General features: G+C 45.4%; 1 protein-coding gene across 15 annotated transcripts in view; it reads right to left on the minus strand.

Moving 5' to 3' along the window:
- The window catches only part of CACNA1D (calcium voltage-gated channel subunit alpha1 D), a 361,717-nt gene that overhangs the window by 110,398 nt on the left and 230,095 nt on the right, over positions 1-21,224 (minus strand). For all 15 annotated transcript variants that reach the window (XM_073574161.1, XM_073574160.1, XM_073574162.1 and 12 more), the window contains exons 16-20: positions 20,424-20,538; positions 13,033-13,102; positions 11,195-11,243; positions 10,674-10,806; positions 7,384-7,513 (exon numbers count right to left, since the gene is read on the minus strand). In XM_073574161.1, the coding sequence (XP_073430262.1) occupies positions 7,384-7,513; positions 10,674-10,806; positions 11,195-11,243; positions 13,033-13,102; positions 20,424-20,538 (497 nt within the window). The remainder of the gene's footprint in view (positions 1-7,383; positions 7,514-10,673; positions 10,807-11,194; positions 11,244-13,032; positions 13,103-20,423; positions 20,539-21,224) is intronic.

A 21,224-nucleotide genomic window follows, 5' to 3' on the forward strand; every position in this document is an offset into this window, starting at 1 on the left:
AGACCAAAAGTTTGGACACACCTTCTCATTCAAAGAGTTTTCTTTATTTTCAGTCTATGAAAATTGTAGATTCACACTGAAGGCATCAAAACTATGAATTACCACATGTGGAATTATATAATTAACAAAAAAGTGTGAAACAACTGAAAATATGTCTTATATTCTAGGTTCTTCAAAGTAGCCACCTTTTGCTTTGATTACTGCTTTGCACACTCTTGGCATTCTCTTGATGAGCTTCAAGAGGTAGTCACCGGAAATGGTTTTCACTTCACAGGTGTGCCCTGTCAGGTTTAATAAGTGGGATTTCTTGCCTTATAAATGGGGTTGGGACCATCAGTTGTGTTGTGCAGAAGTCTGGTGGATACACAGCTGATAGTCCTACTGAATAGACTGTTAGAATTTGTATTATGGCAAGAAAAAAGCAGCTAAATAAAGAAAACCGAGTGGCCATCATTACTTTAAGAAATGAAGGTCAGTCAGTCCAAAAAATTGGGAAAACTATGAAAGTGTCCCCAAGTGCAGTGGCAAAAACCATCAAGCGCTACAAAGAAACTGGCTCACATGAGGACCGGCCCAGGAAAGGAAGACCAAGAGCCACCTCTGCTGCGGAGGATAAGTTCATCCGAGTCACCAGCCTCAGAAATCGCAGGTTAACAGCAGCTCAGAATAGAGACCAGGTCAATGCCACACAGAGTTCTAGCAACAGACACATCTCTACAACAACTGTTAAGAGGAGACTTTGTGCAGCAGGCCTTCATGGTAAAATAGCTGCTAGGAAACCACTGCTAAGGACAGGCAACAAGGACTTGGTACAAAGAGAAGGCTGGTAGTGCAATAAGAGACTGCGCTGCTGTGGTAGAATTCAAGGTATCTTTATTGCCAAAGCGTTTCCTGAGCCAGTCACAGCTCACTTCATCAGATGCCCTGATGAAGTGAGCTGGGACTGGCTCAGGAAACGCGTTGGCAATAAAGATACCTTGAATTCTACCACAGCAGCGCAGTCTCTTATTGCACTACCAGCCTTCTCTTTGTACCAAGTCCTTGGACCTTGTGCAGACTGCTGCAACTGTTTTATGCGATTATAGGTGTTGTGACTCTCACAACCATATCAGGTGAGCCTAACACTTGCTGTGCACTCATCTACTTTCCATACAGACCTAGGCATTGGAAGTGCCCTGTCTCCCCCTTTTCTAAGGACAGGCAACAAGCAGAAGAGACTTGTTTGGGCTAAAGAACATAAGGAATGGACATTAGACCAGTGGAAATCTGTGCTGTAGTCTGATGAGCTCAAATTTGAGATCTTTGGTTCCAACCACCGTGTCTTTGTGCGACGCAGAAAAGGTGAACGGATGGACTCTACATGCCTGGTTCCCACCGTGAAGCATGGAGGAGGAGGAGGTGTGATGGTGTGGAGGTGCTTTGCTCGTGACACTGTTGGGGATTTATTCAAAATTGAAGGCATACTGAACCAGCATGGCTACCACAGCATCTTGCAGCGGCATGCTATTCCATCTGGTTTGCGTTTTGTTGGACCATCATTTATTTTTCAACAGGACAATGACCCCAAACACACCTCTAGGCTGTGTAAGGGCTATTTGACCAAGAAGGAGAGTGATGGGGTGCTACGCCAGATGACCTGGCCTCCACAGTCACCAGACCTGAACCCAATCGAGATGGTTTGGGGTGAGCTGGACCGCAGAGTGAAGGCAAAAGGGACAACAAGTGCTAAGCATCTCTGGGAACTCCTTCAAGACTGTTGGAAGACCATTTCCGGTGACTACCTCTTGGAGCTCATCAAGAGAATGCCAAGAGTGTGCAAAGCAGTAAAGCAAAAGGTGGCTACTTTGAAGAACCTACTTTAGAATATAAGACATATTTTCAGTTGTTTCACACTTTTTTGTTAATTATATAATTCCACATGTGCTAATTCATAGTTTTGATGCCTTCAGTGTGAATCTACAATTTTCATAGACTGAAAATAAAGAAAACTCTTTGAATGAGAAGCGGTGTCCAAACTTTTGGTCTGTACTGTGTATGTATATATATATATATATATATATATATATATATATATATATATATATATATATATATATTAAAAAAAGATGCATATTTTGTACTCCAGCTGGGCACTGCAGTGTTACTGCAAAAGTTTTAAGATATTTCAAATAGTCCCAAATAATTAATTAGCTAAAAACATCTGGAAAAAGAAAAAAACATACCCACAGTGTTGGGCTAACAATAAGTTAAAAGGGTTAAAAAAAAAAAAAAATAAATAAAATAAAAATGGAGCAGAAGACGTAATGAATTTGCAACAAAAATAAAAATGTCTAACATACCTCCAGAAAAAAAATAGTGCAAAAATAGGTATTAGACCTACCGGTAATGATGTTTCCAGGAGTCCATCCTGACAGCACTATGGAGGACGTCCTCCTCCTCCTTACAGGGACAGGAAAGCACACGAGAGGTTAAAAGGCCATGTCCCACCCCCTTTCCCTCAGTGATTTGACAAGTACCACAAGGTGGATGATGCTAGTAACGGTTTAATGAAACAATCATATTACAGCATATGACATAACATAATACAACATAGTATAACATAACAGGGAGGGAACTACCCGTGCTGTCAGGATGGACTCCTGGAAACATCATTACCGGTAGGTCTAATACCTATTTTCCAGGACGTCCACCTGACAGCACTATGGAGAGTACCAAAGCACCTCCTCAGGGTGGGATTACTGCTTGGAGAACTTTTCTCCCGAATGCGGTTTGTTGGCCAGCTAACACATCTAGTTTGTAGTGTTTGCAGAATGTATTAAGACTAGCCCAGGTTGCCGCTCGACAAATTTGATCAACTGACGCCCCCGCCCGCTCGGCCCATGAGGCCGATACCGCCCTTGTAGAGTGGGCTTTTAAGGAATCAGGCGGGCTGGCGCCTTCAGCCTGGTAAGCGTCCGAGATTACTGAGGTAATCCAACGCGCTATGGACGCCTTAGAGGCCTTCTTCCCTTTATTCCTACCACCAAAGAGAACGAACACCATATCTTCCGATAAATTGCCGACGTCACCGGCTTCCTGCTGGCCTGTAGGGTGGATATGACCTGCTCCGACAATCCTTTTGCCTTCAGGATGTCCCTCTCAGGATCCAAGCCGATAGATGGAGTCTTGCTGGGTCCGGGTGGTGGATCGGGCCCTGGTGGATGATGTTCTCCCACAAGGGCAGCTCGACTGGATCTTCTACTGCCATGGCTCCCAGAAGGGAAAACCAGCTTCTCCTCGGCCAGTATGGCACTATCAATATCACTCTTGCGTGGTCCTCGCGTATCTTTCTGAGCACTGCCGGTATGAGGGCCAGTGGTGGGAACGCATAAGAGAGGGATTCTCCCCAAGTCTGACTCAGGGCGTCTACGCCCTCTGGATGGTCCATCGGATTTAGGGAGTAGAATCTGGGAACCTTCGAGTTCTTGCGGCTTGCGAAGAGATCTATACTGGGGTTCCCCCAGCGCTGACAAAGCTGGTTGAAGATCTCTATGTTCAATTCCCACTCTGTCGGGTGGATCTGTTGTCTGCTCAGGTAGTCCGCCACTTCGTTTTGGGAACCCTCTAGATGTACCGCGGTCACGGATCGAACTGTCCGTTCTGCCCACGTGAATATCTTTTCCGCCAGTGCCTGTAGTGCTAACTGATTCCGCCGACGTATCCGACAGGAACGCCGTGGCTGATTTCAAAAGAGGAAGAGATGCTAGTATCTCTGACCTCGGGGTCTTGTTGGTTAGGTTTTCCTCCAACTGCCCCAACCACAGGAACATAGACCTGGCCACCGAGGTGGCTGCTATGTTGGCTCTAATCAGGGCCGCCGACGTCTCCCATGTTCTTTTTAACAAGACGTCCGCCTTTCTATCCATTGGGTCTCGAAGACCGGATGAGTCCTCGGCTGGGATAGCCGATTTCTTCGTAACCTTGGCAACCGGGACGTCGATCTTAGGGACTTCTTCCCACGCCCGAGTTTCCTCGGGATCGAAGGGCAGTCTATTTTTAAAGCTTCGGGAGAGTGTCAACCGACGCTCTGCTTCCTTCCACTCCTCCTGGATCATTGCTTTGATGTGCTCGCTCACAGGGAACACCACCTGTTTGCGGGACACCAGTCCTCCAAACATTAAGTCCTGTCTGGACTGTGGCTTAGGGACTTCTTCCATCTGCATGGTATTTCTGACCGCGTGTACCAGCTCGTCCGTATCCTCCAGTCTGAATAGGTACTTTCTGTTCTGTTCCTGACTATCCCCCAGGATCTCGCCTTCTTCCTCCTGATCTGAGTTCCGGAAATCGGATTCCTCGCTAGGGCTCGCCTCTGATACTGGGACTGGTTCCCACCTCGGACGCTTGCGACCTGGCCCAGGGCTGGGGGATCGATGCCGGGACGTAGAGGCCTGAATCTCTTCCCTTATCAGCGACCTCATTTCGGAAAGCAGAGATGGCTGTTCCTCGCCTATGACTCTGGAGGTACAGGGACCGCATAGGGTCTTGCTATAGGTGTCTGGCAGCTTTACTCTGCACACCGGACATCTGACTGATTTGGCGGTGGCTTTCGCCGGGTCCTTCCCCGAGGGGGACTCAGCCGGGGTTCCCTTTTCCTGATAATATAAGGGGCACCTCATCAGATCTGGGCTGTGGGGACGGGTGGGGAGGGTGGTCTGCGCTATGCGCACTTACCCCTCCACCAGATGCAGTGTTGCCTTCCATTCCCTGGCGTCCGATGCAGTCACACAGCCTGGAACCACCTGTGACGACTCTGGAGAACGCTTTGGTCCAGGAGCGCGCGCGCCCTGGATTTGAAACCGGCGTCTGACGTCACCGGATGTGACGCTGGTAAGCCGCGCCTCCACTTCCTGCCGGGCATCTGCGCGCGACCGCGCTCGGCGCGTGCAGGGAGCCGTTCCTGCTATGGTGCTCCGGCCTCCACTGCCCAGCGTCGGCGACGTCCTGCGGGTACTCGGCCCGCCGCCCCACTTCTGTCGGTGCCCGCATGGCCAGCCGCCTGCGGGGAGCCGACCCGTCCTGGAGCCGAGAGCCCCCCCACCGGGAGGAACGGCTCCCTCCAGGAGCGCCGTCCTGCTCCTGGCCTTTGGAGCCGAGGGACTCCCCACCGGGAAGTTTCGGCCCCCGGGACCTCTTGACAGGGGAAGGATTGGACCGGCCGCACGATCCCCTGGGTCCCTCCGGTAAGCTCTCGCGTGTCCCTCCGTGCAGGGACAGGAAAAACACTGAGGGAAAGGGGGTGGGACATGGCCTTTTAACCTCTCGTGTGCTTTCCTGTCCCTGTAAGGAGGAGGAGGACGTCCTCCATAGTGCTGTCAGGTGGACGTCCTGGAAAAAAATAATGATGAATCGGGGGCAGGGAATGTTATAGGACAAGTAAATAACTATTACTTACCGTTGGTCACTGCTGATCCTCCAGTGATCACATCCCGTAATTGCTGCAGCCAATCACTGGCATGAGAGATCATGTGACACGCATGCAAATGTCATCTCTTAAAGTCTAGTGATTGGCTGCAGTGGTCACATGAAGGACAGACATAAAATGATCACTGAAGGACCAGTAGAGCCGGGAGGGATTTAACGGGGGGAAATAATGCTTTTTTTCATGATTTTAGAACATTCTCTACTGGCAAAACTTTCTAAAACGACACTAACTGTGGAATATTATAAGGTTGAGTTAAAGTGAAATCTCTCTGTCAGTTAAAGTGAAATCTCTCTGTCGGTTAAAGTGAAATCTCCCTGTGAGTTATAGTGAAATCTCTCGGTGTGCGAGGAGCAAGTCCACCATTACTGAGGCTCAGTCCCCAGGACTTGGAAGCGATAGCGTTCTAACAAAGATCGGCTATTTCTGATAAAATTCCAATGAGAATCTGGAGCGCTCGGCTGAGCAGCAGGGGCAGGCTGAGCGTGCCAGCTAAACGAAGTGTTAATGACACATGGCACAGCGCCGGGGCTGTGTGTGACACATAGATTTCACATTGTAAATATATGACCATGGCTGCGTGCAAGATCTGGGAAAAGGTCAAGACTCCAAGTGGTAAAAAGTTTTCAAAAAAACTGCAAACTTGTGAAACTTTTTTTCTTTACTCTTTTCATTCAAAGTCCCTGTCCGCTGTCAGTGAATAGGGTGAAATATCACCGTCCTATATGGCAGCGTTTCTAACATATGGTAAGACTCTGCAACACCTAGAATCTGTAGGAGATTAAAAAAAAAAAAAAAAGATTCATTCCTGGAGGGGATAAAACAGTGGAGATTTGTAGATTGGATCCAGCTATTTTTTGAAAATCCTATTGCAATGAATGAGTGCCAGCCAATGTTTTATCAGACAGCACCAATGCTTCGGTATGAGAAAAAAACTGCAGCACAAATCACATGCCACTCACCCATTCCAGTCTATGGGTGCGTGGAGACCATCGGACAGCACTCAGATGACATCAGACTGCAGTCCGATTTCCACGGACTGGCACAATGAAGAAGATGGAGAAATGTTGTTCTCCATCTTCTGATAGTGTGCTACAATCCTCTCATCCAAGAGTCGGCTCACACTATGCTGACACTCTAATCAGCGTCATTTACATAATTGATCCCTCTAGGAAGAGAGAATCTATGGCCGTGTGACCGTAGCAGTAGATGCTGCGTTTTTTTGCACACCGATAACACGCAGCATCGAAAACTCAATGTGGGAACTTGAACTTAATGAAAAAAAAGTTGAAAAAACTTTCATGAACAGCAAAGTAGATTTTCCATAGAAATGAATTAGAAGAGTTTTGAAGCAATTTTTGAGAAGGATTTTGAAGAGAATCCTCTCCAAAAAGATCTTCAAACAACTCAGTGTGAACACATGCTTAAAGGGTTATTCCCATATCCAAGATCCAATCCCAATATTTATTATGTGTAATAATAATAATATTATTAGCAAATACCTCCAATCAGAAATATAGTATAGTTTTTCTGATTAGCTAAGTCACTTACCCCATGTACAGGGCATTGCAGTATCTTTGGTATCCATGGTTACAACCACTCATATAGTGACAGTTAGTTGCTATTGGTTGTAACCATGGATACCTAAGCTACTACAATGCCCTGCACATGGGGTAAGCAGCATAGCGAATCAGAAGAACTATGCTACATTTCTAATTGGAGGTATTAGCTAATATTATATTATTACTACACCTACTACCTAGGATCTTGGAGATGGGAATACTCCTTTAAGTTCCCTAGCATTAGGCCCACCGCCACTAAAGGTGGATGGGAAATTTAACACCAACGCTTTTACAAAAGTGTTTTACTTTCTAAGACTGCAGAGAATGTCAGATAAACCAGCTGATGGATCGGATCGTACTTACGATATTCCGGAAGGAGGTGCTGCGGATGGGATCTTCGGCTGCCAGTGACGCGCTGCTCAGCATGATAAACACCAGGATCAGGTTGGTGAAGATGTGATGGTTAATAAGTTTGTGACAGCCGACCCGAATCCTGCACAGGAAACACACGGATTTCTGTATCAGAGTGGAAACCAACCTATATCTGTCTGTGAAACGTCTTTCCAGACCCAATATTTTACCTTCCTAACTGGAAGATTTTTTTTGTTTTTTTCAAATAAACATTTTAATCTCCACCCACTAATTCCAATTTTTTTTTATCTTGTGGACATTACCTGGAAATCAATCCCCATGTACATTAATATTCCTAAGAAAATTGTCATTATTCAGGCCATTATGGATGTGCATATTGCTGTCATAATTATGAGGCGAGGCAAAAGTGACCAAGCAAAACAGTTACAGGAAGTGTTGTCATAGGATCATACAAGAAGAGCGGCCTGTAAATTAAGGCGCTGGTGAAGAGGTTACATATTCAACACTGCACGGGACACACACATTCAATACTGAATTCCATCCAGCTTCATTCACCCGATGCATAACATCTGACCCCTCGCCCGGGGTATAACATCTGATCCCTCTCCCCCCCCGGTGTATAATATCCGGCCAATCGCCACCCGATGTATAAAATCCAGACCCTCGTCCCCGGTGTATAACATCCAGCCCCTCGCCCCTGGTGTATAACGTCTGACTCCTTGCCCCCCAATGTATACTATCCAACCGCTCGCCAGACAGGTGTATAACATCTGGCCCTCGCCCTCGGTCTATGACATCCAGCCCCTCGTCCCCGGTGTACAACATCCGGACTCTCGCCCCCAGTGTACAACATCCGGACCCTCGCCCCCAGTGTACAACATCCGGACCCTCGCCCCCAGTGTACAACATCCGGCCCCTGGTGTGTAACATCCGGCCTCTCACCTCCAATGTATAACATCCGGCCCCTCGCCGCTGGTGTATAACGTCTGACTCCTCGACCCCGATGTATATTATCCAACCGCTCGCCAGACCGGTGTATAACATCTGGCCCTTCGCAATCGGTCTATGACATCTAGCCCCTCGTCCCCGGTGTACAACATCCGGACCCTCGCACCCAGTATACAACATCCGGCCCCTCGCCCCCACTGTAAAACATCAGGCCCCTGGTGTGTAACATCCGGCCTCTCACCTCCAATGTATAACATCCAGCCCCTAGCCCCTGGTGTATAACATCCGGCCCCTCGCCGCTGGTGTATAACGTCTGACTCCTCACCCCCTGATGTATATTATCCGACCGCTCGCCAGACCGGTGTATAACATCTGGCCCTTCGCAATCGGTCTATGACATCCAGCCCCTCATCCCTGTGTACAACATCCGGACCCTCGTCATCGGTGTATAACATCCGGCCCCTCGCCGCTGGTGTATAACGTCTGACTCCTCACCCCCTGATGTATATTATCCGACCGCTCGCCAGACCGGTGTATAACATCTGGCCCTTCGCAATCGGTCTATGACATCCAGCCCCTCATCCCTGTGTACAACATCCGGACCCTCGTCATCGGTGTATAACATCCAGCCCCTCGCCCCTGGTGTATAACGTCTGACTCCTTGCCCCCCGATGTGTATTATCCAACCGCTCGCCAGACCAGTGTATAACATCTGGCCCTCACCCTCGGTCTATGACATCCAGCCCCTCGCCCGCAGTGTAAAACATCCGGCCCCTCGCCCCCAGTGTAAAATCCAGCCTATCACCTCCAATGTATAACATCCAGCCCCTAGCCCCTGGTATATAACATCCAGCCCCTCACCTCCAGTGTATAACATCCGGCCCCTCGCCGCTGGTGTATAATGTCTGACTCCTCGCCCCCCCGATGTATATTATTTGACCGTTCGCCAGACCAGTGTATAACATCTGGCCCTTCGCAATCAGTTTATGACATCCAGCCCCTCGTCCTTGGTGTACAACATCCGGGACTCTCGCCCCCAGTGTAAAACATCCAGCCCCTCGCCCCTGGTGTATAACATCCAGCCCCTCGTCCTTGGTGTACAACATCCGGACCCTCACCCCAGTGTAAAACATCCAGCCCCTCGCCCCTGGTGTATAACATCCAGCCCGTCGCCCCTGGTGTGTAACATCCGGCCCCTCGCCCCTGGTGTGTAACATCCGGCCCCTCACTCCTGGTGTGTAACATCTGGACCCTCACCCCTGATGTGTAACATCCGGACCCTCACCCCCAATGTATAACATCCAGCCCCCGGTTTACAACATCCAGCCCCTAGCCTCTGGTGTACAACATCCAGCCCCTCGGTCCCCGGTTTATAACATCCGGCCCCTCACCCCCGGTGTATAACATCCAGCCCCTCGCCTCCGGTGTGTAACATCCAGCCCCTTGGCCCCCAGTGTGTAACATCCAGCCCCTTGGCCCCCAGTGTGTAACATCCAGCCCCTTGGCCCCCAGTGTGTAACATCCAGCCCCTTGGACCCCAGTGTGTAACATCAAGCCCCTTGGCCCCCGGTGTGTAACATCCGTCCTTCGTCCCCAGTGTATAAAATCCAGATTCTCGGCTCCCCGATGTATAGCATCTGCCCCACGCAACCGGTGTATAATATCCGGCCCCCTCACCAGGTGTATAACATCCAGCCCCTTGGCCCCCCGATGTATAACATCCAGAGCCTTGTCCCCGATGTATAGCATCCAGCCCCTCAGTCCCCGGTGTATTACATTGTCTCCCAGTATATAACATCCACTTCTCGCACCCAGTGTATAACATCAGACCTCTTGCCCCCAGTGTATAACATCCGCCCCTCACCCCCAATGTATAACATCTGCCTCTCGCCCCTATTGTATAACTTCCAGCCCCTCGCACCCTCTTTATAACATTCGCGAGGAGCTGAGTGCTGACTCCATAGCTGCAGACTCCAGACCTCCTCTGGTATTAACATCAGCACAAACACTGCGCCCCAGCTGGGAACCTCATGGCCGAGTAGCCACATGCAGCCGTACATCACCAAGCACAATGCTGAGCGTCGGATGAACTCTGGTGGAAACGTGTTCTGTGCACTGACAGATCACACTTCTCTATCTGGCGTCTGATGACAAGTCTGAGTTTCGTGAACGCATCATTATACCAAGATATTTTAGACAATTATAGCTTCCAACTTTATGGGGACAGTTTGGGGATGCGCCTTTTCTGTTCCCCATGACCCTGCCCCTCATATATAATATTACCACCATTACTGATACAGCACAAGACATGTATACAGAATATCCATAGTTACGGGTTAGTGTTGCTGAAAATAAAGAAGGCGCTGCCCTCCGGAATCGGGGTGATCTTTTCCTTCATGTTTAGCTCAGACATCCGGCGTGGACGAGGACCTGCTGGTACTTCCGGTTCTTCTTCATCCTCCTCATCTATAATACATATCATTCGTAGTAACAGACGTCACTTACACAAACAGCTTTAATATTAAAGTTTATCGAATTAGGGGTCAAAATGAGAATTTGGGACAATTGGATGCGAAATTAAAAAAGAACGTGGAATTGACCTTCAGATTCTGTTATGTAGATGGATAGAAAATAACAGAAAGTTTTCACTTTAGAATAAAACTCTTGAATTATTAAAGGGGTTGTCTGGCCGCCGGCAGCAAAAAGTCCAGTTGCATAAAACATCTTGATGCCATCCTACTATACGGGAGCTGTGTGACATGAGGACACTCATACGAAGCCCGACAGGGGCCGAGGGCACACCCTGGGGTGACGCATGGGGAATGGAGAATAGACCTTTAATAGAGCAGGGTACCTGGCTGAGTATGTTCCTTTTCGTCCTCTGCTTCTTCATCCACTGAAACCTAGAGGAGAAAACGCAGCATTAATATATTTAAGAATAACATTCTCTTTTTTCAGTATCTACCAATACAAGTAAGGCTCAATCATGACTAGAAAGAACAAATTTAAAGTAAATTTTTCAGTACATGGAAGTATTGTTAAATCATCTTTTTTATGTTACATACATTTTGAAAACGTTTTGTTTTTTTTTTAATTATTTTTCACATCACTATTTATATAAAAAAAATAAATAAAAAGTCTTCCAAATTTACCACTGGCCACAGATCCTAATTTTAGACTCCTACTGTCATGCATCTGGGATCGAACACTTGAGCCTGTGCGAGGCTTCTCTGTCCACCAACCCACAGAAGATACACCTTTTCTACGCGTGTTTCTTTTCTGTTATCCTTGCTGCAGTCTTTTTAGGGTAACAGGTGTTTTCATGTATACATTTGTTTGCCCTATCACCTTTTGGGTGCGGCTTTCTATACCTTACCACTGCTGGTATTTCCTGCTGGTGATAGTCTCACTTGGCTGTCCAGCCATACTGCTGTGAGTCAGCGAAAGACCAGCTAGGGTTTATCTCTTTGCTGTTTATGATCTTTACCCTGCACGTATTTTCGGTTTCTTTTTAAGAAGAAGGCGGCATATTCTTTAACAGTACCTACTTAATCCTTTATTTTGTATTTTGTGGTTTGTTTTACTCACTCTGATATCTTTTTCTATTTCAGCACACTTTCCTTTCTGTAGGTAATTTGCACTCTGCTCTGCCCTCCGGTTCCTTAGGAGGAACATGAAGCGCTCGACGGCCTTTCAGGCAACATAGGTCCAAGTTGCCATCGTCTACTCAGCGGTTTTGGCTAGCTCAGCTAACCCTGGAACCACTAGAGACTTGGAGGTCAGGGTCTTTAGTCTCTACAGGAACTGGCAGGGTCAGTTGCAATTTTTAGAGTGTTACCAATTTTTCAGAGTGAGTTGCTACACTATAATAACACCTACTTCCTGCAGTAATAGGCTGACTCAGACCCTACAGAATTGTATTGAAATACTTAAGGACATTTCTGACATCATGGCAAAGGTGATCGTGAAGGGAAGGGGAGGAGGTGAGCTGTGAAATCACATAATATGTCTGATGGATTGGATTCTGTGTTACGTACTGTATATAAAAATGTTACTTTTAATTGTAATCCTGCCTCTGATGATAATGAGACTGCTAACAAGTTTTCTGTATAGAGCAGGGAACGTGAGTCTAGTTTGTAAAATGCAAGATTTCTGATTATTTTTAAATATAGAAAGTGATATGGAAAATTGCTATAAAAAAAGTATCAAAAATTCGATCTGAAACAAGTCACTTTCAGATGACAGATACCCTATAAAATATAATAGCACTGCAGCCAATTAGTGAGCTGAGCCGCTCTCAGCAGCTTATTCCATCTACTCGGGCAGAACCGCCGAGTTCGGTAATTGGCTGCAGCGCTGTTGACATCTCATCAGCGCTGCAGACAATAAACACCAGGCGCAGTAGCAGAGACTCAGCGACGGACCTGGGGAGGGTGAATAAACAGCAGCTTGTTTGTTTTTTTTTAACACTGCATCTGGAGTCAGGGACTGAAATCGGAAAACACCGTTAAGATCCAGGTCTCTTATACATTTAGGCATAAATGATTTCAAAGACTTTATCTCTAGACCTAAGAACTTGTGAGCTGGCACTAGGACAAAAAGAACAGTCTCCCGAATGAGATTTATTCCCCAGGAGCAAATTCTCTATAAAAAAGGAACAAATCATAACATGGAGCATTAAGGTCATACAACCTTTGCATCGATTGCCTTTTTCCGATCATTCTCCCCTTTATCTGCATCTTTGTTTTCTAAACTTTCTTTCCTAAAATGGAAAGTAGAGCACACTTTGAGAACAATCAACATACAGTAATTAAAAAAAACAACAATGTATTGTACAATACATAGATACTGAAATTCTTAGGATAGATCATCAACATCAGACCAGTGGGGGCCGACACCTGAGACCCCCACTGATCAGCTGTTTGCAGCTCTCATGAACAGTCACAGCTGGGACACCATAGCTCCATACACTGTGCAGAGACCATTCCTAGGTACTGCAATTCAGCTCCTATTTATGCTTTGGATGTCTTTGAAATGGGTAAAAATTATTTGTTACATATCTTAGCATTTACTTTCAGCTAATACAATTGCACTAAGTTTCAGTCTGCAATCTTCATTAATTAATCAAGCTTCTGATTTTTCTCTTATGGGAGTGTCTCTTCCCTGTAATACAGGCTAGATGTAAGTTATGTGTGTATTATTATTATTATTTATTATTATAGTGCCATTTATTCCATGGCGCTTTACATGTGAGGAGGGGTATACATAATACTTACAAGTACAGTAATCTTAAACAATACAAGTCACGACTGGTACAGGATGAGAGAGGACCCTGCCCGCGAGGGCTCACAATCTACAAGGGATGGGTGAGGATACAGTAGGTGAGGGTAGAGCTGGTCGTGCAGCGGTTTGGTGGATCGGTGGTTACTGCAAGTTGTAGGCTTGTCGGAAGAGGTAGGTCTTAAAGTTCTTTTTGAAGGTTTCCATGGTAGGCGAGAGTCTGATATTTTGTGGTAGAGAGTTCCAGAGTAGGGGTGATGCGCGGGAGAAATCTTGTATGCGATTGTGGGAAGAGGAGATAAGAGGGGAGTAGAGAAGGAGATCTTGTGAGGATCGGAGGTTTCGTGCAGGTAAGAACCGGGAGACTAGGTCACAGATGTACGGAGGACTCAGGTTGTGGATGGCTTTGTATGTCATGGCTGGGGTTTTGAACTGGAGTCTTTGGGTAATGGGGAGCCAGTGCAGGGATTGACAGAGGGGAGAGGCCGGGGAATAGCGGGGGGACAGGTGGATTAGTCGGGCAGCAGAGTTAAGAATAGATTGGAGGGGTGCGAGAGTGTTAAAGGGGAGGCCACAGAGCAGGAGGTTGCAGTAGTCAAGTCGGGAGATGATGAGGGCACGAACTAGGGTTTTTGCAGATTCTTGGTTGAGGAATGTACGGATCCGTGAAATATTTTTGAGTTGAAGTCGGCAGGAAGCGGAAAGTGCTTATTCAATGGGATTTCCTTCTTATCTATAGCAAAGTCTCATCATGGCAGACTTTAATATCCCCATCGATAATCCTATCTCCCAGTCTGCCTCTCATCTCCTTTGTCTAACCTGCTCATTTGGCCTCTTACAGTTTACTAACTCTCCGCATGAAGACGGGAATACTCTAGACCTGGTCTTCTCCCAGCTCTGCTCAGTGAACAACGTAACTAACTCCCCTCTCCCACTCTCTGACCACAAACTTCTCTCCATCTCTGTGGAGAACTATCCCTTCACCCTGGACCCCCCCTTACCACACTCATAGGAATACACGCACCATTAACACCCATCAGCTTATGGATAATCTATACTCAACTTTAGCTCTTCCCACTCCTGTCCAAGCTTAGCATTGTCACATTACAATAATACATTGCAGAGCGCCCTAGATGAAGCAGCACCGGCTACACGTAAAAAGACCTGACACAGATGACGGCGACCCTGGCACACGACGCAAACACGCTTTCTTCAGTGTTGCTCAAACTTACAACTCTGCCCTTCATCAGGCCAAACAATCCTACTTCACCACCCTCAACACTTCACTATCTAACAATCCAAAACAACTTTTTGAAACCCTAAACTTCCTCCTGAGCCCTCAAGCACAGACCCACATCACCAGCCTCAGCGGTGAGGATCTGGCCACTCATTTCCTAGATTTCCTAGAAAAAAATCAATCATATCCATCAGGACATTTCTTCCCAACCTCCTCAGAGTCAGGGTCCCCCTCCCTGAGGTACTTCAAACTCTCTTGCCATCTTTGAGTCTGTTACAGAAGAAGACGTTACCCAGCTCCTCGCTTCTTCTCGACCTACAACCGGCAACAGTGACCCTATTCCCTCACATCTCCTGCAGTCTCTCTCACCAGTTGGCACCACTCACCTAACTAAAATATTTAACCTCTCTCTTTTTTCTGGCATCTATCACTCCTCATTTAAACATGCCATCATAACCCCCTTTACTTAAAAAAACATCCCTTGACCAGAAATGTGCTGCTAGCTATAGACCTGTCTCTAATCTTTCCTTCATCTCTAAAATCCTGGAACGCCTGGTCCACTCCCGTCTGATCCGCTATCTCTCAGAAAACACTCTTCTTGACCCTCTACAATCCGGTTTTCACTCTCTACATTGTACCGAAACTGCCCTCACTAAAGTCTCTAACGATCTAACCGCTAAATCTAATGGTCCCTGCTGATGGCCTGGATCTCTATAGCATTGGACACTGTGGATCATCAGCTCCTCCTCACTATGCTCCGCTCTATCGGCATCAAGGACACCGTTCTCTCTGGTTCTCCTCCTATCTTTCTGACCGCTTCTGCACTGTATCTTTTGCTGGCTCTTACTCCTCTCCTCGTCCCCTTACTACCGAGGTTCCTCAGGGATCAGTCCTAGGTCCCCTCCTCTTCTCCTTGTATACAGCCCCTATTGGACAAACAATCAGTAGATTTGGGTTCCAGCATAATCTCTATGCTGACGATACTCAATTATTCACTTCTTCATCTGACATCACCCCCACCCGAATACAAAATACCAAGGATTGTTTGTCTGTTCTCTCTAATATAATGTCCTCCCTCTATCTGAAACTGAATCTCTCCAAAACTGATCGTCTTGTGTTTCCTCCTTCTACTAACCAAACTCTAACACTGAAATTACCTTAGAGGGTTCAACCATAACTCCCCAGCAGCACGCCCGCTGCCTTGGGGTCATATTTGACACTCAACTTTCCTTTATTCCCTATATCCAATCACTCACTCGCTCTTGTCACCTGGACCTTACAAACATCTCCAAAATCCGACCTTTTCTCATCTTTCAAACTGCTAAAACTCTTACTGTCGCTATTTTTCACTCTCGTCTAGACTACAGCATCTCTCTTCTGATCGGTCTCCCTCTTACTAATCTCTATCCTCTCCAATTCATCCTGAATTTGGCTGCCAGAGTTGTATTTCTGTCCAGACGCTTCACCGAAGCCTCCACTCTGTGCCAGTCATTACACTGGTTACCCATCCGCTACAGAATACAATATAAACTCATATTTCTCACCCACAAAGTCCTCCACAGTTGTGGAGCCACCCTACATCTCCTCTCTCATCTCTATCGTCCTACACGTTCTCTCAATTCTGAAATTGCCCTAAGGGCTCATACTCACTGGCGAGAAAATCGGACGATTGCAATCCGATTTAAAATCGGATTGCACTCTGACCAATGTTAGTCAATGGCTGACATCTTACTTGCAATTTTTTTTCCCATCCGAAATCGGACTGAGAAAAAAATTGCAGCATGCTGCGATGTGCTGCGATTTTTGCCAATGCAAGTCAAAGGGTGTGATTAAAAAACGGACCAAAAACGGACCATCCTTTTTTCATCCGTTTTAAACGGATACATTACCATTCTGTGGCATAGAACACTGTAAATCGTCCTGTAAATGACTGTAGAAAAATAGTTGCTGCGAAAAAAAAAAAACGGATTGCATACAGATGTAAAACGGATGGAGAGATTAAAAATCGCATAGAAATCGCATGACACTCGCATAGCACTCCTCCCTTTTTACAGTCCAGAAATCGGACCTTTTTTTTTAATCGCAAATGGGTATGAGCCCTAAGACTAACATCCTCCATAATTCGTACTTTGCACCTCCGTCTCCATGACTTCTCCTGTGCTGCGCCAGTTTTCTGGAATGCACTACCCCACACGATCCAACTGTTACCTAGCTACTATGTTTTTAAGTGTGTTTTTAAAACACATCTCTTTAAACAAGCCTATCACCTCAACTCACTCTCCCCTCTTCCCACCCTCTAAACATTATTCAGAATTTGCTCCCCTCTATTTCACTATCTCCACACCCTGCATGCACATGATAACTGCACATGATAATTGCACTTAAACACACTGGTTGATCACCGGATCATACAGCTTTATAGGAAAATCCTTATTTATTACAATTGGCGAATCTGAAACAACAAGCACTTTTCACCTATTGAGTCCATATTGAGTAAATTATCTTCCCTTGTATTGAATTTATTGTCTATATGTATCCCCACTTAATTGTAAAGTGCTGCGAAATATGTTGGCACTATAGAAAATAAAATTATTTATTATTATTTTCTCTGCCCTTCCTGAGACTGTAGATGCTTGTTTTCTTTTCCACTTTGAAGTGTATAAATTCTCTAACAATCTGATGACATCTCCAATGCTAAAAGTAGGGATCAAAGAAAGTCATTAGAAAACGTGTCCATCCAGGGCGTTGCTTTCTTGAATACCTCATATACCAGCACAGCTTCTGTCCTGCACTTATTTCTATTGGATTTCCCTCTTTAATATAGCCTATTTTCTCTGACCTCCCTGAGACTGTAGATGCTTGTTTCCCTCTCCACTTTGTGAAGTGTAAAAATTCTCTTCCAAACTGCTATCTCTAACCCTAAAAGGGAATAGATAGAAAGCCGATATAACACGTGTGTATTTAAGGTGCTGTATTCTTCATGACCTCATATACCAGAACAGATTCTGTCCTGCACTTGTTTCTATGACTTTCCTCCTTTTTTTGTAGCCTATTTTCTGTGACCTCCCTGAGACTGTAGATGCTTGTTTCCCTCTCCACTCTGAAGATAAATGTATAAATCCTCTCCCAATCTGCTGCTATCTCTATCGCTGAAAGAAGAAAACAAAAAAGACAGCCTTTCTTTTGGCATTAGAGAACTTGCTGCTATCTATAAGGCCAAAAGAAAGGAACAAAGAAAGTCATTAAAACCAGGGTGCTGCTTTCTTCATTACTTTAGAAACAAGCACAGCTTCTGTCCTGCACTTATTTCTATTGATTTTCCTCCTTTTTTAAAGCCTTTTTCTCTGCCCTCCCTGAGACTGTAGATGCTTGTTTCCACTCTCCACTTTGTGAAGATAAGTGTATAAACCCTCTCCCAACCTGTTGCTATCTCTATCGCTGAAAGCTGCCACTAGAACATAGAATGGTAGAAACTGTAGAAAATTCTATGTAGAATGTGGCTTTACTTTGCATTTAGGAAGCAAATGAACAATAAAAAAATATGTGTGAAGATGTACATGGCCTTTTATTCAAAAGCTGAGCTCCGACTGGGGGAATTGTTTTATTTAAAAAAAAAAAAAAAAAAACAGCCCTGAATATGTCGCTATCTTTTATAGAACAAGCACATTCATCTACTACAAAGATACTTGAAATGCCAGGGGCCTACATGGGGTTCCATTCCCACACCCACCGCACAAGCGGGAATATCCAGGCACCCTTTCAAAAATCTAACAAAGCATGTAAGAACTGAAGCTAGCAATCAATAATGCATGGCGTACATGCCCGCGGGGCTCGTTCGGTACACATTTACACATTGATTTCCATGACACAGTCATAGCCGTAGCGGATAAAAATAGAGAGCGCTATAAATGTTTCGTCTGAGAGTGTTAGCACTTAGTAAATTAATGATAATTATAATAATCTACTATTGAGATACAGGGGGCGTAATTTGTACCTCCTGAAGGACGAGAACGAAAGGTTATAAAGGAACTGGTATTTGATTACTGGTCCGAAACTGAAACTGGGGCCGGGTGAACACCATGGTCCAAAACTGAATACTGGGGCATCAGTTCTGCCCGTGGATCAGGGGCAATGAAATAAGCAGAGCGGCTCATTTACACGTCGGTTCTAAGCTGTGTAATTCCTATCAAGCGCAGAAGTGGAGAGATTCCCACCGAGTCTCTGAAGAGATTACCTGCGGCTCAGCGAGATAACGTGTTCTGTATAAGGTCACTGCTGAGGGGGGTCTCTTTTTGGGTGGCGGGAGTGGGGTAAGACATTGTGGACTATTCTGGTAAAACTCATAGAATTAACGCTATGATCAAATCAGAAAATATAACATGTGGATTTACAACATTTCTATATGAGAAATTACTGTAACACTCATGAACGTATACTATTTTTATTGCTTATTGAGTGGACCTGTCAAAAGGTAGAAAGTGGCCTATTTTTGCTCCTGTTTATTGCTGTTGGTCCCCTCAGTTTTCCGGCTTTTGTTTTTTTAAGTTCGTCATATGGTTCCAGAGAAATGGGCTTTTTTATTTCATGATAATTTTTACCATAATGCAGAGCAGCTTAAAGACCCACCCCCGAGGAACCATGTGAGACACGCCCCATTAGTAAAAATCTGCAATAGGTAAAAAAAAAGGCCTATATCTCTGTAACCGTATGGCTGGTTAAAAAAAAAAAAAAAAAAAGGATTTCTCAGTGGAAATAAAATTAAAGGGAAAACTGGCCACTTCTGACCTGCTTCAGTTTATTATTGCCAACATTAACAGTCATTAACTATCCAAGGGCATGTTCCAGGATTATGCAAGCAACAGTGGGCCCCTCTTCTCTTTCAATATTCTCCTCCTCACCTTCTAAGAGCTATAACTTTTTTAATTTTCTGCTGAGAGTTCAATCGGGGATTATTTTTTGCAGTACAAGTTATGTTTGTTTTTCTTTTTGTTACCATTTTTGGGGTCTTATCTTTTTATTCCTTTTTTGGCAGGGAAAGTGATGAAAAATAGGATTTAACCATTTCCTTTGTTTTTCTGTCTTGACATGGGAGAAATAATACTTGATGTTTTACTAGTTCGGACAGTTACACCTAGCAACACTAAATATGTTATTTCTTTATTTTTAACATTTTATTTAACTTCCAGGTAAAAAGGGGGATTATATGAAATGTTATTTCTTTTTATATATATTTTTTTTATGGGTCCCTCCAGGGGACTTGAGCCTGCAATCAGTTGCACACATGCACAATACACTGCAATACTGTAATATTTCAGTGTTTAGTAAAAGCATTAATTTCCTATGAAGCCCAGGTACAGGCTGGGCTTCATAGGTGCATAAGCATGGCAAACATTGGGGCTTCCAGAAGGTCCCCCAGCTGCCATGACAGTACCATTGACACCCCCGCAATCATGCTCCCCATTTCCAACTTCTTAAATGCCACTGTCACAAAAATGTGCGGCAAAAACGCAACATGTGAACAAGACCTTACTACTGTACATTTTGTATTTCTTGTCATGCACAGTACCTTGCGCTCTTTTTCTTCTCCTTTTCCTCTGCGGCTTCCTTCTGAGCAGTGTTCAAGCTCTCGGCGTCCGCCAAATTATCCACAGCAATGGCCAAGAAGACATTTAGCAGAATATCTGTGGTGTGTGAATTCAGGAAGCCAATCGCCCATGTGCGGCTTATCATAAGTCATCATTCCCTCTACTGTCATCTTCCTTGATATCACTTGCCTACATGAAGAATGAGACCCTACAAGTCTTCGTTTGCAAGCCATCGTTGTGATGTCTAGTAGCTTAAAGGAGATATCTCATCCTCGTAAATAGGTAAAGCTGCAAAAATACTTGTAAAAACAAGCAACTTTACAATTTACTTGTTATTATAAATCCTCTCTGCTCTTTTATTCTAATGTGTACTTCTCATTTGCTAGGTTACCTGCCACCTCTGCAGTCTAACAGTGGTGACCAGTCTCATAGGCAAGGAGACCATTGCTTACAAGCTCTCTCTAATTCAGCTTGTAAACGCTGCTCTGAAGCTTGATCCGACCAGTTTCAGAGTCCACTGCTAAGGAGACAGAGCTGCCACTGCTTGCAACATGTCAACTGTCAGGTGGGCACCAACTGCAACAAGCAGGAGGCAGGGGAGCGGTGCTCTCCTGAAGATCAGTTGAGAACAAGCCTTTAAAAGGGGTAATTCCACAAAATACATTTATCTATGAGATTTGTGATACATTCCTGATCACTGGGTCCCCACAGATCACTAAAACAGATGTCTTCCGTCCTTTGTTATTTTTCACTGTGGACTGCAGTGGGATAGATAGGTGGTC

This window comes from Dendrobates tinctorius, unplaced genomic scaffold (assembly GCF_039654945.1).
Source record: "Dendrobates tinctorius isolate UK_male_01 unplaced genomic scaffold, ASM3965494v1 ptg000038l, whole genome shotgun sequence".
NCBI classification, from domain to species: domain Eukaryota; kingdom Metazoa; phylum Chordata; class Amphibia; order Anura; family Dendrobatidae; genus Dendrobates; species Dendrobates tinctorius.